Source organism: Salmo trutta, chromosome 30 (genome assembly GCF_901001165.1).
Source record: "Salmo trutta chromosome 30, fSalTru1.1, whole genome shotgun sequence".
NCBI lineage: Eukaryota > Metazoa > Chordata > Actinopteri > Salmoniformes > Salmonidae > Salmo > Salmo trutta.
Window position 1 is genome coordinate 19681903 of NC_042986.1, and position 21055 is coordinate 19702957.

At 40.0% G+C, this 21055-nt stretch overlaps 1 protein-coding gene across 3 annotated transcripts in view; it reads left to right on the forward strand.

Moving 5' to 3' along the window:
- Positions 1 to 6400, forward strand: part of nphp4 (nephronophthisis 4) — a 215703-nt gene extending 209303 nt beyond the window's left edge. For all 3 annotated transcript variants that reach the window (XM_029723198.1, XM_029723199.1, XM_029723200.1), the window contains one exon: positions 3723 to 6400. In XM_029723198.1, coding sequence (XP_029579058.1) covers positions 3723 to 3863 — 141 coding nt within the window. In that variant the 3' untranslated portion in view covers positions 3864 to 6400. The remainder of the gene's footprint in view (positions 1 to 3722) is intronic.
- Positions 6401 to 21055: the final 14655 nt, after the last annotated feature.

Consider the following 21055-nt stretch of genomic DNA (forward strand, 5'->3'; position numbering starts at 1 on the left):
ATAGCAATAAAAACGATACTACAGAGATGCAAAATAAGTTAGAGGAAAAACAAAAAGAACTTGAGGATTTTATTCAAGAACGATCTAATGTAAGCTATTACAAAAATAATGCAAACTGGATGGAATATGGAGAAAAATGCACAAAATTCTTCCTAAATCTCCAATACAGGAACGCTAACAAAAATAATTTGCAGAAACTCGTTACTGAAGACGGAGTCATCTATGATTCTCTGAATTATATTTTAAAAGAGGCAGCTAACTATTTTAGGCAGATGTTCTCTTTTCCGTATCATCCTCTCCCACTGAATGAAGATTAAGGTAAGGAATTCTTTCCAAATAATAAAAAAAATAGAAAATTAACAAATGTACAGAAAGATCAGTGCGAAGGCCAAATTACAGAGGAATAACTTTTTGAGGCTATTAAATCCTTTGTCTGGAAAAAACCCCTGGGTTGATGGCATACCGGTAGAGGCATAACAAGCCTTTTTTGATATACTAAAAGCACCATTGTTAGATTGTTTTAACTACTCCTATAGAAATTGTAGTCTGTCAGGTACTCAGCAGGAAGGTCTGATATCTCTATTATTAAAACAAGACCCAGATGGCAAATATAAAGACCCAGTCTATCTAAAAAACTGGAGGCCCCTTACAATTCAATGTTGTGATGCAAAAATACTAGCGAAGTGCATAGCACTCAGAATTAAAAGGGTTTTACCAGGTATTGTTCATCCTGATCAGACAGGTTTTTTACATGGACGATACATTGGAGATAATATATGACAACTACTAGAAATAATGAAACCTCTAAGAAGCCAGGCCTGGTATTTAAAGCAGATTTTGAAAAGGCATTTGATAATGGCTGGATTTTTTCAATTTCTGTGATTCTCTAATAAAATGGGTAAAAATAATGTATAGCAACCCCAGGTGTAATATAGTAAATAACGGCTACTTCTCAGAGTTTTGAATTGTCAAGAGGAGTTAAACAAGGGTGTCTGCTGTCACCATATCTATTCGTTATGGCCATTGAAATAGCTAGCTATTAAAATCAGATCCAATAACAACATTAGAGGATTAGAAATCCAAGGTTTAAAAATAAAGGTGTCCATGTATGCCGATGACTCAAGTTTTATATTAAGTCTGCAAGCTAAATCCCTGCAATGTCTCATTGAAGATCTAGATAACTTTTCTGGACTAAAACCTAATTATGATTTGTACAATATTACGTATTGGATCTTTAAAAAATAAAACTTTTACATTACCCTGCAGTTTACCTATAAAATGGGCTGGTGGTGAAGTAGACATACTTGGTATTCATATCACAAAATATATAAATAAGCTCTCCACAATGAATTTCAATAGAAAACTTGTAAAAAGAGACAAGATCCTGCAACCATGGAGAGGTAAATACCTGTCTATTTATGGAAAAATTGCCCTGATTTACTCCTTAGTCATATCTCCATTTACTAACTTACTTATGGCGCTGCCTACTCCTGATGATTCGTTTTTCAAATCATATGATTAAAAAATATTTCACTTCATCTGGGATGCTAAACCAGACAAAATAAAGCGTGCCTATCTATATAATGAATATGAATTGGGTGGTTTGAGATTATTAAATATAAAAGCACTAAACCTCTCTCTAAAGGCATCACTTATTCAAAAGTTTTACCCTAATTGCTTCTCAAGTAGATTACTAAGAAATGCTCATCCATTGTTAAAAAATTGCCTTTTTGCCTTTCTGCAGATTGCCATGTCTCATTTTTGATTAATTGACAATGATACTTTTTTCAAAGTATCTCTCTTTTTCAAACAAGCATTGCATAGCTGGCTACAATTTCAATTTCATCACCCTGAAAAGAGAACAAATATTACAACAAATATTATGGCTGAACTGAAATGTGCTGGTTGATAAAATACCTGTATTAATGGAAATGATGTTTGAAAGGGGTATTTTGTTCTTAAATGATATTGTAAATTGTAATGGTAGAGTTATGTCCTTCATTGAGTTATCAGAATTGTACGGGAAGTTCTGCTCAATCCAAGAGTACAACCAATTGATTACAGCATTACACCGAAAATGGAGGAGGGAAGTAGCAGCAGGAGGAGGTAGGGAACTGGTCTGTCTGCCCAATATAAAGAATCAAAACTGGCGGAGGAATAAAATAGCATAAATACGAAAGTATACTAGTTTCATTTTAGGACCAGGATGTTGACAACTGTGCCATACAGATTGCAAAATAGTTGGGAAGAGATTTTTGATGTACCGATTCCATGGTACAGGGTGTATGAGTTGATATATAAAGCAACGCAAGATTCAAGATTGTGCTTTTCAGCTAAAATTATTATTTAGAATTCTTGCTACCAACAAAATGTTGAATATTTAGGGCATAAAATCATCGAAGCTCTGCAGATTTTGTTGTGAGGATACAGAATCAATAGACCATTTGTTTTGGTATTGCCTTCAGGTAGCCTGTTTCTGGTTGAAAATGCATAGCATTGATCTCAAATTGACCCTAGAAATAGTACTGTTAGGAGATCTGGAGAGACTGGGTTAGTCAATTACTAATATACTAATACACTTACTAAAAGTATATCTTCAACTCGCAATCTGTGGATTTTATTCGATTAGATAGATTGAAATTGTATGTTAAACATCACAGCACAGTTGAAAGGTATGTGTTGCGTAGAAATCCGAAGAAGGTGGCCAGCAGAGATAGGTGGGATGGGCTGAGGGTTGGGATGTGGAATTTGAGACAAGTGGGAGTGGAGTTGCTGTGCGGGAGATAGAATGATGATAAAAGTAAAAAATAAAGCCAAAATAAAACATAATAAAAAGTATGTTTAAATGACACTGAGGGGCAGTTTTTACAACTAATGCCGGTTTGCCTGAGGCTGATGCCGTGCAGGTGTTTGTACACATGCATATACACACACTCTCATTCAAATAAACGCATACAAGAACTCACACATACATGTAATAGTGCCAGACATGCACACAAACATATACAGTTGGCATTGCTGTTATGATTTTAGTTGTCCTTGATGTCCTTAGTTTTTTAGTTTTTTTGCATTGTTGTTTTCTTCTGTCTTTTTTCTCTGTAGTTCATTCTCTTGGTTGTTGGTGCATTTGGGGGTTCTTGGTGGTGAGGAATGGAATGAATTGTATTTTTTATTTTATTTTTTCTTCTTGGGGGGGGACTGTGGGATGGGTCTCGAATGGTTGAGGGGCAGCTATTGGGGAACTGTGGGGGGATCTTGGAGGGTTCGGGTTCATGTTTTTTGGCCTGGTGGGAGATCTGTCAATGTACCCTTGAGCAGGGCATTGACCCTGGATGCTTCTGTGTGTCGCTCTGAATGGGAGTCTGTTGGATTACTGGTATGGTGTAGTTGTTGAGCGGCTTCACTGCAAGTATATTGTATGTTTCGGATATTCAATAACATAAAAAATACATGTTTTATTGGACAAGATCAGGTCTTACCTCCCCGTTTCAAAACGTTTTCACTCTACTGAACACAACCCAGTTGCTACAGTGCACCTGTGGGTTGAACCTGGGTGCCATTCATTATGTCACACTCTAGCTAAACTTAACAAAACATTGTGCAACAGAAAACCAAACATTTTAGCTTCTTATTGAACGAGTTCAGGTAATCCGTCCCTGTTTCTGTCCTTTTTTTTCTTCCATTTGGTACCTAATGAACACAACCCTGTTCTTTCCCTGTAGATTGGGGGAGGGGAGACCTACCGCATCGGGCTGCGTTTCGCTCCCAGCCAAAGTCCTGGTGCTCAGGAGATCCTCATCTACATCAACAACCAGGAGGAGATCACAGAGGAGACCTTCTGTGTGAAAGTGAAATACACCTGAACACACGGCAACTCAACGCAGTACTGTACACATCAACTACTACGGTACAGAACAATGCTGTTTGCTAAGAAAGACAGCTCAACAACATTCTCATCAACTACTGTATAGAGCTCAACACTGCAACTTATGGAAGAGAGCTCAATTCAGTACTCATCAACTTCTGTATATATATATATAAAGGTCCGGTACAACGGCTAATTGAAATATTATTACATATAAACAATTGTATAATTCAAACATGCAGTCTAGATTAAGTACTCTATAACCGAAAGGCTTACTACATATGACTATATTTTGGATAGACAACCTTTTCCTTGTATATGTTAAAGTTGAAGTGATGTTTCAGAGCGACTGTGTTGATTGAGTTATCTGTAAGTAAGATATTTATGTCTAGGAATACATGTGTGAGGAAAAACAACTTTATAATGCACAGTGTGATGTGATGGGAAGCCATGCTGTTGTGTTTGCTTAGCATTCTCCCTAAATAGGTTTTGTTTCAAGGATCATACGCAAATACAGTATAGGATGCCAAAAGAAAAGCTCCTAAAGAGAGAGCCTGTTATTTCTTGCAGCAGCCAGAGGTATACACACACACCCAATAGTTCACACATCATATTCAGGGTCAGATATGTCTTTATTTGGATGGTGGTGTACTGTACGTAATCTTTTCTAACATCAGAAGACTCCCAGACATTTACTTTTTCTTTTTAACATTTTTGTCATTTAGCAGACGCTCATATCCAGAGCGATTTACAGTAGTGAGTGGATCCATTTTCATTTGTACTGGTCCCCCGTGGGAATCTAACCCACAACCCTGGCGTTGCAAGTGCCATGCTCTACAGTTGTTACTTACGACCCCACCCCCCTTTTTTCCCGACAAGGCTTGCGTTTCTCCAGATAGCTCTTATTAGCAAGGGCAGCACCCCTTTTAAAAACCCTTTCCTCTCTTCTTCCTCTCTCTCCTTTTCCACATGCCTCCCTTTCCCTATCAGAGCCCAGGTCCTGCACATTCTGTCAACAACCCCCGTCTTATATAATCATACCGCCTCGTTACACAACCTTCCTCTCTCTTCCTCATTAGAATGCAGGCTGCAAAAAGCCTGTACTGCTTGTACTCAGAAGAGGAGGAGAAAGGAGAAAAAAATATACAAAATGGGAAGTTAACATTGCTTCAAATATTTACGGAGCTGGAGGGCTGTCCGTTTCTTATTCTCCTTTTATAAAAAAAATGTAATAGCTATTCTAAGACTTCTCACATAGACAGTGTAATTAATATAAGATCCAGCCTCCTTCCTTAGGCTTAGGACCGTCTACCACCACTATCCTTTAGTTCATTTTCACATTTTCCACCCTCTAAGGCTTTAACTGGCACCCTATTCCCTATATAGTGTAATCTTAATACACTACTTGGTACATGATATTGGGAATGGAGTGCTAATCCGGAAAGAGACATATTTTTAAAAATGAAATCATGAATATCAATATCACTGTGTTTCTCCCCCATGAGGGCACTGCTATACTGAACCTCATTAGCTTCTGGTCCAGTAGTTGTCTGTTCCTCTTGTCAGAACACTGACACCTGCATTCAGCAAGGTCAGGGCATCTGTGCTTTCCATGCAATTCTCAAGTATACTGTTGAGCTGTAGCTAGCAAAGTGGTCTCTCTCCCCATCCCTCTCTCCCCCTATCCCCCCTCTCTCCTCTGAATGACGTTTGAGCTTTGACCTCAAATTGGATGAGGAACTCTTCAATATCTAGTGCTTCTACAGAGATTGGATGCATGTTTGACTGCTTTCTGTACCTTAGATTGAGCTGCATTTTTGTACCCATGATTTTTGTATTTTATTTTGGTTAATGTATTTATACTTTTGATAATCTACTTGATAATCCTGCGTGCGCTATGTAATACATTTTATATTGTTTCAAACTTTGCTCTGTTGATGTTGATGTCCTTGCATGTTATGCCAGTAGCTTGTATTCAGTCAGATCCTAAATATAGTCATCCAGTATCCACCACTTTAATTCACTTCCAATGCTGTAAGGATGGGACCATAGAAATAGAGGCGGGACATCTATGAAAACTGATTTATAATTCTATGTGCAATATGTTTTTGTTATGTAACTGTGTATCTCAGTTTACTGTGGAGAAATGGTCATGCTTTACTTACTGTGCTGCTGCAGTGAAAGTGTACCACAGTTGTGAGCACACACAAACACACACACCGTTAACCCAGTGTCCTTTAGTGATAGTCCTGGAGCTAAAGATTGGCTTGAGGGTCTCTCTACATAAGCCACTGTCTGGGCTTACAACAAAAATGCCTCAAGTAATGAATGTTATTTGTTATACCTTTCTGAAGAAGGTTTTTGTCCAATACACATGGCATTTTATTAGAGTTTGTAGTGAACAAACTGTACAATAGAACATAGTATTCAGCACAATACATTTATCTTGCTTTTCATTTCATGGACTGTTTCATGGCCATTTCCTCACTTCTTTGTCAAAAGAAATCATGTGGATATTGTCCATCACCATCAGTAGTTGTTCTGTCTTCTATGTGCTCATGATTGTGCGCTTTATGGAACTGTTCCTACACCTGAGAAACAAAAGAAACTTAACTGGGTATTTAGTCAACCTTTCTCTATAACAGCTGCAAATATAGTGTTTTGCCTGAATTCCCTGTTGCCAATTTGATTGAATAGTATTGACTGATGGGTAGACATGATTGATGAGTCATGGCATGATTTGACATATAAGCCATAGGTGCAACCATAAAACGTAGAGCAAAAACACCCATCGACACATACAGCCATAACAACCACAAATAGACTCATGACACCCATCGATACAGCCATAACAACCACAAATAGACTCATGACACCCATCGATACAGCCATAACAACCACAAATAGACTCATGACACCCATCGATACAGCCATAACAACCACAAATAGACTCATGACACCCATCGATACAGCCATAACAACCACAAATAGACTCATGACACCCAGATATAACCACAGCCAATCTAATTGTTGTTGCCATTCAGAAATTCAGCGGGCATCTCCATGAGCAACTCCGTGAGCAACTCAACTTCAATCAGCTTGGATGGCGACCAATGGAAATAACCCTTTTTGTCCGTTCTGTTCACTAGTCTTTCTTGAGAAAATACTGCACATGTAAGGATGCATAAGGACAGCACACTACTTACTAAAGCAGATTCAGGTTTACGGAAGGACTATTTGATTGACCCAAGCATGGCTCTTATCCAATCATGTGGTTGTTGCAATTCAAATCCTCAGTGAGCTACTATTGTCTTGGCTTCAGTGAGCTTGGATTGAGGCATGTGTTTATTCACTATCTTTTCCATCAGTGAATACTGAACATATACTGTATGTTCCACATAAGGACAGCACTTTACTGAGTACAGCAGCTTTAGGTTCATGAAAGGACACCTGTATGGAACTGCAATGTGAAATATGAAAGCATGACTGTCATTGTGCCCAGAAGATTGATGATGTAATTCAGGTTGCACAGACAGACAGGCACAATAGGCTCAGGACATTCTTAACAGTAGTGGAGTACACACAAGTACACACAAGCAGCCCACCAATATATTTATTTTGTCTTTAATAAAATAAACCCGAATGGGAAAGGCTACATCAACTGAATTATACACAGTACTATAAATTGTTGCAGTATGATAGTATTTTGATTGGCAAACCTTTTGCAAAGAAAGAATACTGAATATACCTCTGTATGAAATGAGATTTGTTGATCAACTTGTTTGACAGAATGAAAATGAAATGGAATGTCGTAATGTTAAAATGAAATTATTAAATCTGTTGTAGATATCAACTGCTCAAACAGTGGAAAGGGATTTAAATGATTTAAGTTTTTCCCCATTATGAATTTTAAATGGGAAAATCATGTCCCATTTCCTGGATTTAATCAAGGGGGGCTTTGAAAACTGGGCACCGGAGATGTGTTTTAATATACAGCCGGTCCAAACGGTAGCGAAATGAAATATGAAGTCCTGATTGGGGTATAGCGGCCGACGGTACACCTGTCAGCAGAATGTTCAGGCATAATTAGGATAGCGGGCACAATAGTTCCCCATGTTCAAAGTGTGAGGTGCTTTGATGTTGCTCCAGCTCGCAGCTCCCCTCCCTGCTCTGTTGTGGGGCTGTTAAGGATCCCACCTCTGACCCCCTGCCCGTTCTAACAGGTGCTACTGTAGCTACGGCGACTGGGAACTGGATGCTTCCCAAATGGCACCCTTTTCACTATTTAATGCACTATTTTTGAAGCTCTGGTAGTGCACTTTATAGGGAATAGAGGGTCATTTTGGATACATAGAATCACACATCAGCGTCAAAGTACAAAGTAGCTTGCTGCCTGTCACTTTTTATATATGTCTTATTTTCCCAACTATTCATTCACTCAAAGACTGCATTCAAATTCAGCTTGACAACAAAGACAGCATTGATCATAGAGAGACAAGCGTGCCGACATACGTGTACCAAAGTCTTTCTTGTGATTGATGTGTCACAGTGTCGCTATGATTATATTTTGACTTGTCATCCTAACAGCCTTAACAGAGGCCCTTTAACACGGAAGTAACCCACTAGATTATAGTGTTATAGAGCCCCACGGCAGAGCTGTCATAATACCCATTATTCCTAGCGGTCAAACAGGGAAATGGTTCCAATCTTTTTCCACCACTCATTCTTCCCATGTGGTGTTTCTAAAATAAATGGTGGAAAAACGATTGGAACCATTTCCTTGTTTGACTATTAGGTTTTATGGGTATTATGGGTATTATGACTCATACTGTGGTACTCTATAGAATATAGAGTACACATTTACTTAGCCAATCACCTTGCTAAACATCAATTAGGCCATATATATTTTATTAAATGTTTTACAGATGCCCCTCTTCTGTTTTCTCAAAAATATTATACAATTGAAAGAATTGTTTGGCCTCCCCAAGAGGCTCAAGTCTCTTGATTACTTCGCTAGGTGTGAACAAAGCTCACTATAGTATTTTAAAAAGTATGTCCACTTTAAAATATATAAATCTTTATTTGCTCGCTTGCCTCACAAAATAAAAATCTGCCAAACATTTAATTACATTTGTATGGCCTTAGAAGGTATAGTCATATCCTGACCTCTGTTCCTTATAAATATTCACAAATGAGAGAGCACTCCTATGGCCCATAGAGATAATGTGGCCCTCTGATCTCTCCCTTCTTCAATGTGACATCCCATCAGGCTTGGGGTCAAAAGTCAGATAATTTAGTGGTCACGGCACAGTCTGCCAGTATGTGCTAGTTCCACGGGTAATCGAAGGCTTCTACTTTCCATCACATCCCTATTTTCGGCTGTCATTGAAGAGTCATTACAGCGAGAAATGTGGTTGGGCAAAATCTCTCACCCACACAGATTTGTAGATACACACACACACACACACACACACATTTGTAGACACGCATACACATTTGTAAATACACATACATTTTATTTTTATTTTATTTCACCTTTATTTAACCAGGTAGGCCAGTTGAGAACAAGTTCTCATTTACAACTGTGACCTGGCCAAGATAAAGCAAAGCAGTGCAATAAAAACAGCACAGAGTTACACATGGGATAAACACACTTACAGTCAATAACACAATAGAAAAGGTCTATATACAGTGTGTGCAAATGTAGTAAGATTAGGGAGGTACGTCAATAAATAGGCCAAAGTGGCAAAATAGTTACAATTTAGTATTGGAGGGATAGATGTGCAGATGATGATGTGCAAGTAGAGATACTGGGGTGCAAAAGAGCAAAAATAAATAACAATATGGGGATGAGGTAGTTGGGTGGGCTATTTACAGATGGGCTGTGTACAGGTGCAATGATCGGTAAGCTGCTCTGACAGCTAATGCTTAAAGTTAGTGAGGGAGATATAAGACTCCAGCTTCAGTGATTTTTGCAATTCGTTCCAGTCATTGGCAGCAGAGAACTGGAAGGAAAGGTGGCCAAAAGAGGTGTTGACTTTGGGGGTGACCAGTGAAATATACCTGCTGGAGCGCGTGCTACGGGTGGGTGTTGCTATGGTGACCAGTGAGCTGAGATAAAGCGGGGTTTTACCTAGCAAAGACTTATAGATGACCTGGAGCCAGTGGGTTTGGTGCCGAAAATGAAGCGAGGGTCAGCCAACAAGAGCATACAGGTCACAGTGGTGGGTAGTATATGGGGCTTTGGTGACAAAACGGGTGGCACTGTGATAGACTACATCCAATTTGTTGAGTAGAGTGTTGGAGGCTATTTTCTAAATGACATCGCCGAAGTTGAGAATCGGTAGGATAGTCAGTTTTACGAGGGTATGTTTGGCAGCATGAGTGAAGGAGGCTTTGTTTCGAAATAGGAAGCCGGTTCTAGATTTATTTTTGGATTGGAGATGCTTAATGTGAGTCTGGATGGAGAGTTTACAGTCTAACCAGGCAACTAGGTTTTTGTAACACACCCCTATTGCACTACCTGCTTGAGATCCACGGGTCAATAGGTCCGTTATCTACCGGTATGTTATAGTATTGCAATTTATTTTAACACTTTGTATTTTAGAAGGCAAGGCTATTGGCTTTCATATCATGCTATGATAGAGTAATGCAGTCGTCTCAACATGTATGTTAACCTTGTTGACGATTGCCGATCTGCTGTGAAATGGTTACCGTTTATATGGTGTCATGACGTTGGCCTCTTTGAGTACAGGGAGGACAGTTGACCCCCTCCCCCCTTGCACCATCCCCCAACCTACCTTCCCCCACCCAGTTCCTGTGTGAAGGAGTTGTAAAAACTCTAAGAGGAGAATCTCTTGCCACATGGCCCATAGAGAGACACAGGAAATTCTTCCAACTCACAGAATTGGGGAGCCAAGCGACATTTGTGTTCTGGAGAAGGTATGAAAGATTGGTGAAGAATCCAGCTACGAACTGGTCCGCTTGGTACAATTTTGTGATACTCAGAAGAGACAATATAGCCATATTACCATAAAACTGTTTATATAATAGCCTCAGCGATGAGACTTGCATCTAAATGGTTGGCTAAAATGTATTAATAAGGATAAAGCTATTTGTAATACATTGAGATGCTATGTACTGATGTTAATGTGAGAGAATTGTATTTCTGTACCAAGCTTAACTCAGTCATCGGCACTATGACGTTTGGAATGAGACTGGACGCGAGGTAAAATACACCATTTAAACCAGAAGATAATCGGCCTATACTATAATAGAATATAATATATAATGTTATAATATAGGAAAGTTATATTAGGAAAATTATAACTTTAATCTGAATATTTTCCTTGGTGCCCCGATCTCCTAGTTAATTACAATTAAACGATTAATCAGTTTAATCGCGTGATAATAATTACAGGGAGTTAATTGATAAACATGTCTTCAGTTTAATGGTACCCCAAAGACACGATAATGGTTACCATCATGTTATCATGTTAGCTCTTCTAGTGCGTCATTTTGTATGTCTTCAGCTGTCTTGTTGATTCAACAGGTGTCCACATTCCTTTTAGCAGACCAACATTTCACCAAATCACATTTTATTTGTCACATGCGCCGAATATAACAGGTGTAGACCTTACAGTGAAACGCTTACTTACAAGCCCTTAACCAACAATGCAGTTTTAAGAAAACACCTACAAAAAGGAAGAAATTAAAGTAACAAATAATTAAAGAGCAGCAGTAAAATAACAATAGCGAGGCTATATACAGGGGGTACCGGTACAGAGTCAATGTGCGGGGGCACCGGTTAGTCAAGGTAATTGAGGTAATATGTACATGTAAGTAGAGTTATTGAAGTGACTACGCATAGATAATTACAGAGAGTAGCAGCAGCGTAGAAGGTGGGTGGGTGGGGCAATGCAAATAGTCTGGGTAGCCTCACCAATATCAGTTATATTAAGTAAGTTCATTTTCAGTTCAGTTTCCAGTTCAGTTCTTATGAGGAAGATGAACAAACAAAATAGTTCCGTATACTTCCTGTATTGCCAACCGCTGTTGTCCAGTTCCCCCAGAGCTTTCTGCATCCTGACTGCCGCTTTAGAGAGATTGTTGCTGAGCTCCCGGTTAGAGGGCCAAGCATCACCAAATGCACAGGGCCAAATCCACCGCCCCTGTTGCATCTCCAGAGCTCAGAGTTAATGGAGGCCCCTCTCCCCTCTAGCCATCTTATGATCAGATGTGTGTGGACATGCACACAGTTAGGAAAACACTGCATGTTTTATGTTCTGTTATGTTCTATTGTTGTGGACATTGGGAAAATATGTTCAGATTCACGTCCATCCATGTTCAAAGACGATTTACAAATTGTAATCTTGATGAAGTAGAGAATCTTGTTGTTTCCCCCCACCCTCCCACATACACACACACACACAGGAACACGCTCTACACACAACTACAGAGAATCACTGCAACAACACTTATTCAACATGTCCGTACAACACCTACAGGAAACTCGTTTACACAACTCTGGAAGTCAACAGACTACACGCACAACCACAGCAGACGTGATCTTTCTTTCAGAGACTCTTTTCTCAACAGCTCCCTGTAGCTCTACTGTGCCCTCAGAGAGAGAGTCAGAGAGGGAAAGCTTTTATTCCAGCACTTTCCCTTCACTCTGTTTTGAGCTTCGACAATAATTGTATAATCATTAATAAAAGCTAAAGCATGTTCTTCTAGCTCGGGAACAGAGGTAATTTGAACGTCCTGTGCCGCGCGGGTCGGTGGTACACACAGTGAGAGTGTAATCACATTAGACTTGTTTTTTCCTGGCATGCCACTGATGCTGTTCAACATAATTTGAGAACAATTGGTTTAGCTTGAACTCATCACACTCCCGGGGCCTTCACCAACACGGAATTTCACATTTCTTCTGCTTTTATACAGGGACGATGTCTTATAGTTGTACCCCTGTCATTTTAGAGCGGTAACACCAACGCAAGGAACGAATTAGGGAAAGCGGGATACCCAGTCAGTTGTACAAGTGAATGCCTTCAACTGAAATGTGTCTTCCGCATTTAACCCAATCCCTCTGAATCAGTGAGGTGCAGGGGGCTTCCTTAATCGAACAGTGGGTTACTGCCTTGCTCGGGCAGAACGGCATTTTTTTTTTTATCTTGTCAGCTCGGGGATTCGATTCAGCAACCTTTTATAAATAACTTGGAAGAAAATATGGAGGGAGAAGGCATGTTACCATACAGTAAAATAACGAGCTGGGAAGGGATCATTGTTAGTCAGGCTGCTTTATACATAGCATACTGTAAACACAGCTCATATGCTTTATGATACGACTATACATTATTATTTCAACAATAACTGGTTTCCGATGTACAGTGTGTTCTACTGCGATTCTAGTTCTGTTCAAATAGTGAAATCCATACAGTATAGCCCTGGCATGAATTTTCCTCTTTGATACGATGACTGGCAAGTCATTCAACTCCATTGAATCAGTTCAAAGTTACATCTTGATCTCAAACACAAATAACTATTCCATCAGTCTTAAATGGATCGCAGGAGACCCACAGCCTCCAGTGTTCATTTCCATCGGACTAAGTGCTTTGCAGTGAAATTGAATCCCACTTTTAAATGCGGCATTAATCAAATTTCCTTGATACATAATGCATGAGACCAGGGACGTCATGCACCCATTCTTTTTGAGGGGGAACGAAGTACGTCAGGATGGAGGAGGGTGTGGTCTGGAGTTGGAGAATTGCATTTTTCAAACACCTGAAACAGCTTTTTCCTGCAATCTAGAGACGTAATCATTATACCTAAATCTATGACCAAAAATATGTATTTTCTGCTTATGTTATCTAAGCATATTTCTTTACCTGTTCCATTGTCATTTTAATTAATGATGCACATTGATTGTTTAAACTTTTATGCCTTAGGACTTTAGTACAACTGCCACATTGATATACAGTTGAAGTCGAAAGTTTACATACACTTAGGTTGGAGTCATTAAAACTCGTTTTTCAACCACTCAACAAATTTCTTGTTAACAAACTATAGTTTTGGCAAGTCAGTTGGGACATCTACTTTGTGCATGACACAAGTAATTTTTCCAACAATTGTTTACAAACAGAATATTTCACTTATAATTCACTGTATCACAATTCTAGTGGGTCAGAAGTTTACATACACTGAGTTGGCTGTGCCTTTAAACAGCTTGGAAAATTCCAGAAAATTATGTCATGGCTGTAGAAGCTTCTGATAGGCTGATTGACATCATTTGAATCAATTGGCAGTGTGGATGTATTTCAAGGCCTACCTTCAAACTCAGTGCCTCTTTGCTTGACATCATGGGAAAATCTAAAGAAATCAGCCAAGACCGCATAAAAATAATTGTAGACCTCCACATGTCTGGTTCATCCTTGGGAGCAATTTCCAAATGTCTGAATGTACCATGTTCATCTGTACAAACAATAGTATGCAAGTATAAACACCATGGGACCACGCAGCCGTCATACCACTCAGGAATGAGACGTGTTCTGTCTCCTAGAGAAAAGTGCAAATCAATCCCAGAACAACAGCAAAGGACCTTGTGAAGATGCTGGAGGAAACGGGTACAAAAGTATCTATATCCACGGTAAAACGAGTCCTATATCGACATAACCTAAGATGTAAGAAATACAGGCTGAAGTAAATAATTATCTCTACTATTATTCTTACAGTAAAGTGGTGATCCTAACTGACCTAAGACAGGGAATTTTTACTAGGATTAAATGTCAGGAATTGTGAAAAACTGAGTTCAAATGTCTTTGGCTAAGGTGTATGTAAACTTCTGACTTCAACTGTATAAACTAAAGCAAAAAAAGAAACGTCCTCTCACTGTCAACTGTGTTTATTTTCAGCAAACTTAACATGTGTAAATATTTGTATGAACATAGCAAGATTCAACAACGGAGACATAAACTGAACAAGTTCCACAGACATGTGACTAACAGAAATTTAATCATGTGACCCTGAACAAAGGCGGGGTCAAAAGTAACAGTCAGTATCTGGTGTGGCCACCATTAAGTACTGCAGTACATCTCCTCCTCATGGACTGCACCAGATTTGCCAGTTCTTGCTGTAAGATGTTACTCCAAGTTCCTGGACATTTCTGGGAGGGATGGTCCTAGCCCTCACCCTCCGATCCAACAGGTCCCAGACGTGCTCAATGGGATTGAGATCCGGGCTCTTCGCTGGCCATGGCAGAACACTGACATTCCTGTCTTGCAGGAAATCACGCACAGAACGAGCAGTATGGCTGGTGGCATTGTCATGCTGGAGGGTCATGTCAGGATGAACCTGCAGGAAGGGTACCACATGAGGGAGGAGGATGTCTTCCCTCTGACGCACGGCGTGGAGATTGCCTGCAATGACAACAAGCTCAGTCCGATGATGCTGTGACACACCGCCCCCAGGCCATGACGGACCCTCCACCTCCAAATCGATCCCGCTCCAGAGTACAGGCCTCGGTGTAACGCTCATTCCTTCGACAATAAGCGCGAATCCGACCATTACCCCTGGTGAGATAAAACCGCGACTCGTCAGTGAAGAGCACTTTTTGCCAGTCCTGTCTGGTCCAGTGACGGTAGGTTTGTGCCCATAGGCGACGTTGTTGCCTGTGATGTCTGGTGAGGACCTGTCTTACAACAGGCCTACAAGACCTCAGTCCAGCCTCTCTCAGCCTATTGTGGACAGTCTGAGCACTGATGGAGGGATTGTGCGTTCCTGGTGTAACTCGGGCAGTTGTTGCCATCCTGGCATCTTTCTTTGCTGTTTTTCAGAGTCAGTAGAAAGGCCTCTTTAATGTCCTAAGTTTTCATAACTGTGGCCTTAATTGCCTACTGTCTGTAAGCTGTGTCTTAACGACTGTTCCACAGGTGCATGTTCATTAATTGTTTATGGTTCATTGAACAAGCATGGGAAACAGTGTTTAAACCCTTTACAATGAAGATCTGTGAAGTTATTTGTATTTTTACGAATTATCTTTGAAAGACATGGTCCTGAAAAAGGGATGTTTCTTTTTTTGCTGAGTTTAGTATCATAGTCCAAGAATGAAAGCAATTTTTGACAATTGTGTATCGATTTATTTTCATTTGCGTTTTGAAAAGAACAATCTAAATATCTTTGCATGCATAGCTCTGTCTATGAATTTCAGTGGTTACATTTCCCCAGGCCCATTACTCAGCTTAAAATTGCGAGGTGGCCGTTATTACAGAGAAACAACAAAGCATTCCCATTTTATTTATTCATCAAAAAGGAATCAATGGGCTACATAGCTTGATCAAATTAATTTACAAAACTACCTCCTGCACATCACCGGCAGCAAAATCAAATCAAAAGCTGTGTGTGTACACTCTCTTCTTCTACTGACAATACTGCACACACTTCAGTATCTAACATCCTGCCATTTCTTTGCTCCATGCACCGTAGGAGGTACCACTTACTAAGGAGAATAGGGGGGTACTTCTTGCCTGGTCCAGCCGGTGTGGCCCCTCCGCAAAATACAGCTGACAGATCTTTTTAGAAATAATTATGATAAAACGTGGGCTTTAAAAAAGAGAGACAGAGGGAAAAGACACCTCGCATCCATCCAGTAGAATACCAACAGGACATCTCTTCCTACTACCGTTGACATCCAGATGACTAAATATACAGTGTTACAGTGATTTGCACTCAGCACGTGCAGAGTTCTTGTTGTAGACGTTGAAGTCTAGAGGGATGTATTCAGACCACTTGACTTTTTCCACATTTTGTTAGGTTACAGCCTTATTCAAAAACGTATTAAATAGTTTTTTTCCCTCATCAATCTACACAATACCCCATAATGACAAAGCAAACAGGTTTTTAGAGATTTTTTTAAATGGAAATATCACATTTACAGAAGTATTCAGACTCTTTATTCAGTACTTTGGGGAGTTTCTCCCATTCTTCTCTGCAGATCCTCTCAAGCACTGTCAGGTTGGATGGGGAGTGTTGCTGCACAGCTATTTTCAGGTCTCTCCAGAGATGTTTGATCGGGTTCAAGTCCGGGCTCTGGCTGGGCAACTCAAGGACATTGTCCCGAAACCACTCATGCGTTGTCTTGGCTGTGTGCTGTCATGACGTGGCCCTCTTTGGGTACAGCAAGCTTCTCTCTCTCGCTCTCTCTCTCTCTCTCGTTCGTGCAGATAACCAACAATTTACAACGTTTGGAATGAGACTAATGTGAGGTAAAGAATAATTCATTAATTAGAAGACTAATTGATCAGATATTAAAATATCTGAAAAGTTGTATTAGGAAAATTATAACTTTGTAATATGAATATTTTCCTTGGTGCCCCAACTTCCTAGTTAATTACATTTACATGATTAGAATAATCACGTAATAATAATTACAGAGAATTGATTTGATAAAATAACATTCTTCATTTTAATGATGCCAAAGACACGACAGTGGTTAGGGTTGTTGTCCTGTTGGAAGGTGAACCTTCGCCCTAGTCTTAGGTCCCGAGTGCTCTGGAGCAGATTTTCATCAAAGATCTCTGTATTTTGCTCCATTCATCTTTACCTTGATCCTGACTCGTCTCCTGCTGCTGAAAAACATCCCCACAGCATGTTGATGCCGCCACCACCATGCTTCACCGTAAGGATGGTGCCAGGTTTCCTCCAGACATGACGTTTGGCATTCAGGCCAAAGAGTTCAATCTTGGTTTCATCAGACCAGATAATCTGGTTTCTGCAGAGTGCTGCAGAGATGGTTGTTCTTCTGGAAGGTTCTCCCATCTCCACCGAGGGACTCTAGAGCTCTGTCAGAGAGACCATCTGGTTCTTGTTCACCTCCCTGACCATGACCCTCTCCCCCGATTGCTCAGTTTGGCCAGGCGGCGTGCTCTAGGAAGAGTCTTGGTGGTTCCAAACTTCTTCCATTTAAGAATGATGGGGGGTGGCCACTATGTTCTTGGGGACCTTCAATGCTGCAGAAATGTTTTGGTACAATCCACAGATCTGTGCCTCGACACAATCCTGTCTCGGCGCTCTACGGACAATTCCTTCGACCTCATTGCTTGGTTTTTGCTCTGACATTCACTGTCAGCTGTGAGACCTTATATCAAATCATGTCCAATCAATTGAATTTACCACAGGTGGACTCCAATCAAGCTGTATAAACATCAAGGATGATTTATGGAAACAGGATGCACCTGAGCTCAATTTCGTGTCTCATAGCAAAGGTCTGAATACTTATGTAAATAAGGTATTTTAATGTATTTTTTATTCTAAAAACCTGTTCACTTTGTCATTACGGGGTATTGTGTGTAGATTGCTGAGGAAATGTTTTTATTTAATCCCTTTTAGAATAAAGCTTTAATGTAACAAAATATGGATGAAGTCAAGGGGTCTGAATACTAAGGCACTGTATGTGTCACGTTCGTTTGTAGAAACGGACCAAGGCACAGCGTGAGTAGCGTTCCACATAATTTATTAGAAAGTGAAACTTAGAAAAAATACAAAACAATAAAGAATAAACTAACCGTGACGACAATGCAACTACCATAATTTCCGGACTATAAGCCCCTACTTTTTTCCCACGCTTTGAACCTCGCGGCTTAAACAATGACGCGGCTAATATATGGATTTTTCCCGCTTTCAAATAAATAAATGTTAAAAAAACACATTCTGTGACGTGCTCAGTTTTTTGGCGGCATGAAGCTTTCATTAGACCAATGAAATTGCCGAACGGGTTAAGGTCAAACAACTTTTTTGTTTACTGTTTAGATTAAATCGAGCGCGCTCAAACTTCCCATCATTCTGATTACGGTAGTCATTTTGTCACCCTAATCATGGCAAACACACAGAGAAATGCATATGATGCAGCTTTCAAGTTGAAGGCGATTGATCTGGCTGTTGGAAAAGGAAATAGAGCTGCTGCACGGGAGCTTGGTCTGGAGCAATGACTTTCTTGGTAGGCTACTGTTTACTGCTAATTTTGTATTTTTTGTTACAAGCCGTGTTTCGTTAGCCTATTTATTTTTGTTACAAGCCGTGTTTCGTTAAAGCCTATTTATTTTTGTTACAAGCCGTGTTTTGTTAAAGCCTATTTATTTTTTGTTACAAGCCGTGTTTCGTTAAAGCCTGTGTAAAGTTCACTTGTTTCAATGTACCGGTAGGCACCTGTGGCTTATAGACATGTGCGGCTTATTTATGTTCAAAATAATATTTCTTTTTAAATTCAGTGGGTGCGGCTTATATTCAGGTGCGCTTAATAGTCCGGAAATTACGGTACACATAAACATAAATGATATCCCATAACCCACAAGTGGAAAACAAGCTACTTAAGTATGATCCCCAATTAGAGACAACTGCCTCTAATTGGGAATCATACACAATCACCAACATAGAAAAACAAACCTAGAACCCCACATAGAAATAATAAACTAGACTGGGGGGGCTAGTCACGCTCTGACCTGCTCTACCATAGAAAATAAAAGCTTTCTATGGTCAGGACGTGACAGTATGCCACTGGCTGTATAGGCACATACCAACATGTAACTTTTTTTCTTGGCATGACCTCGGAAGGCCCAGAACATTTAATCATCAGAAATTATTCGACCAGTGGCGATTTTAGCATGTAAATCTTGGGACAAAGCCACTACACAACACTAAACAATACATTAATTGCGCTATAACTGTGACAAACGGTGCACACAAACTGTTAGGGCCAACATAAAACTGTCCCAACAACGGAACTTTCTTTTCAGCACCATGGAGTGAATCCTTACCACCCCTACACCTGGCTATCAGCGGAGCCTTGTCTGGCAGTGAAACAGTTCATTCAGCCTCATTTACTGCCTTTTTAAAAAACATAGCTGATATGGCTGACTTGCTTAAACAAATGTGGTTTATACTGACAATTGAGATGTACAAACTATGCCATAAGGGAACGATGAGTGGAAAAGAAACAATCCGTAATTTTGATTAAGACATTAATGAGCGAGCTAAGATGGACGTAGTCAATAACAATTGTTTCAGCACTTTTGAAATGTACACGCCGACAGAATTCAGAACATGGCCTGTTTTTACAGTGTTCTCCATGTTCACCAAGTTAGAACCGTAGGATAAATAAAGGGGGCATATAAGAAGACAATGAAATCTCTTACAATTTTCGATTCGACATTTTTCTAAAACAGGCTATAAGCTACATTTACACAACCAAGTCAGAACAGTAGGTTAAGTTATGAGGGGGAAAGGTACCAAATTATTAGGGTGAGGCACATGGGCTACTAACAGCTTACTACACAACATACACTTAGTATTACTTTCTTAACTACAGTATACATATCTCCCTGCCATATTACATAATTTATGCAGCAGCATACAAGACATTTCTAGACTCACCGTTGTGCTGTGCTCACTCGAACAGGAAGGTGGTGCAGTGGTACTTGTGGGCAAATTTTGTCATGAAACTTTGTCATCAAAGCTCTGTATTTTCCACTGGCTGCCCCTCTACTACAGAAAGCACTGAGCTGGGCTGAAAGACCTGCATTTTGGAGCTGCCTTACTCAAGAAAGAAAAAAAGAGAATGTTTGTATGCAGCTTTATTAACTCAATATATACACTGCTCAAAAAAATTAAAAGTAAAGGGAACACTAAAATAACACATCCTAGATCTGAATGAATGAAATAATGTTATTAAATACTTTTTTCTTTACATAGTTGAATGTGCTGACAACAAAATCACACAAAAATAATCAATGTAAATCCAATTTATCAACCCATGGAGGTCTGGATTTGGAGTGACACTCAAAATTAAAGTGGAAAACCCCACTACAGGCTGATCCAACTTTGATGTAATGTCCTTAAAACAAGTCAAAATGAGGCTCAGTAGTGTGTGTGGCCTCCATGTGCCTGTATGACCTCCCTACAACGTCTAGGCATGCTCCTGATGAGGTGGCAGATGGTCTCCTGAGGGATCTCCTCCCAGACCTGGACTAAAGCATCCGCCAACTCCTGGACAGTCTGTGGTGCAACGTGGCGTTGGTGGATGGAGTGAGACATGATGTCCCAGATGTGCTCAATTGGATTCAGGTCTGGGGAACGGGCGGGCCAGTCCATAGCATCAATGTCTTCCTCTTGCAGGAACTGCTGACACACTACAGCCACATG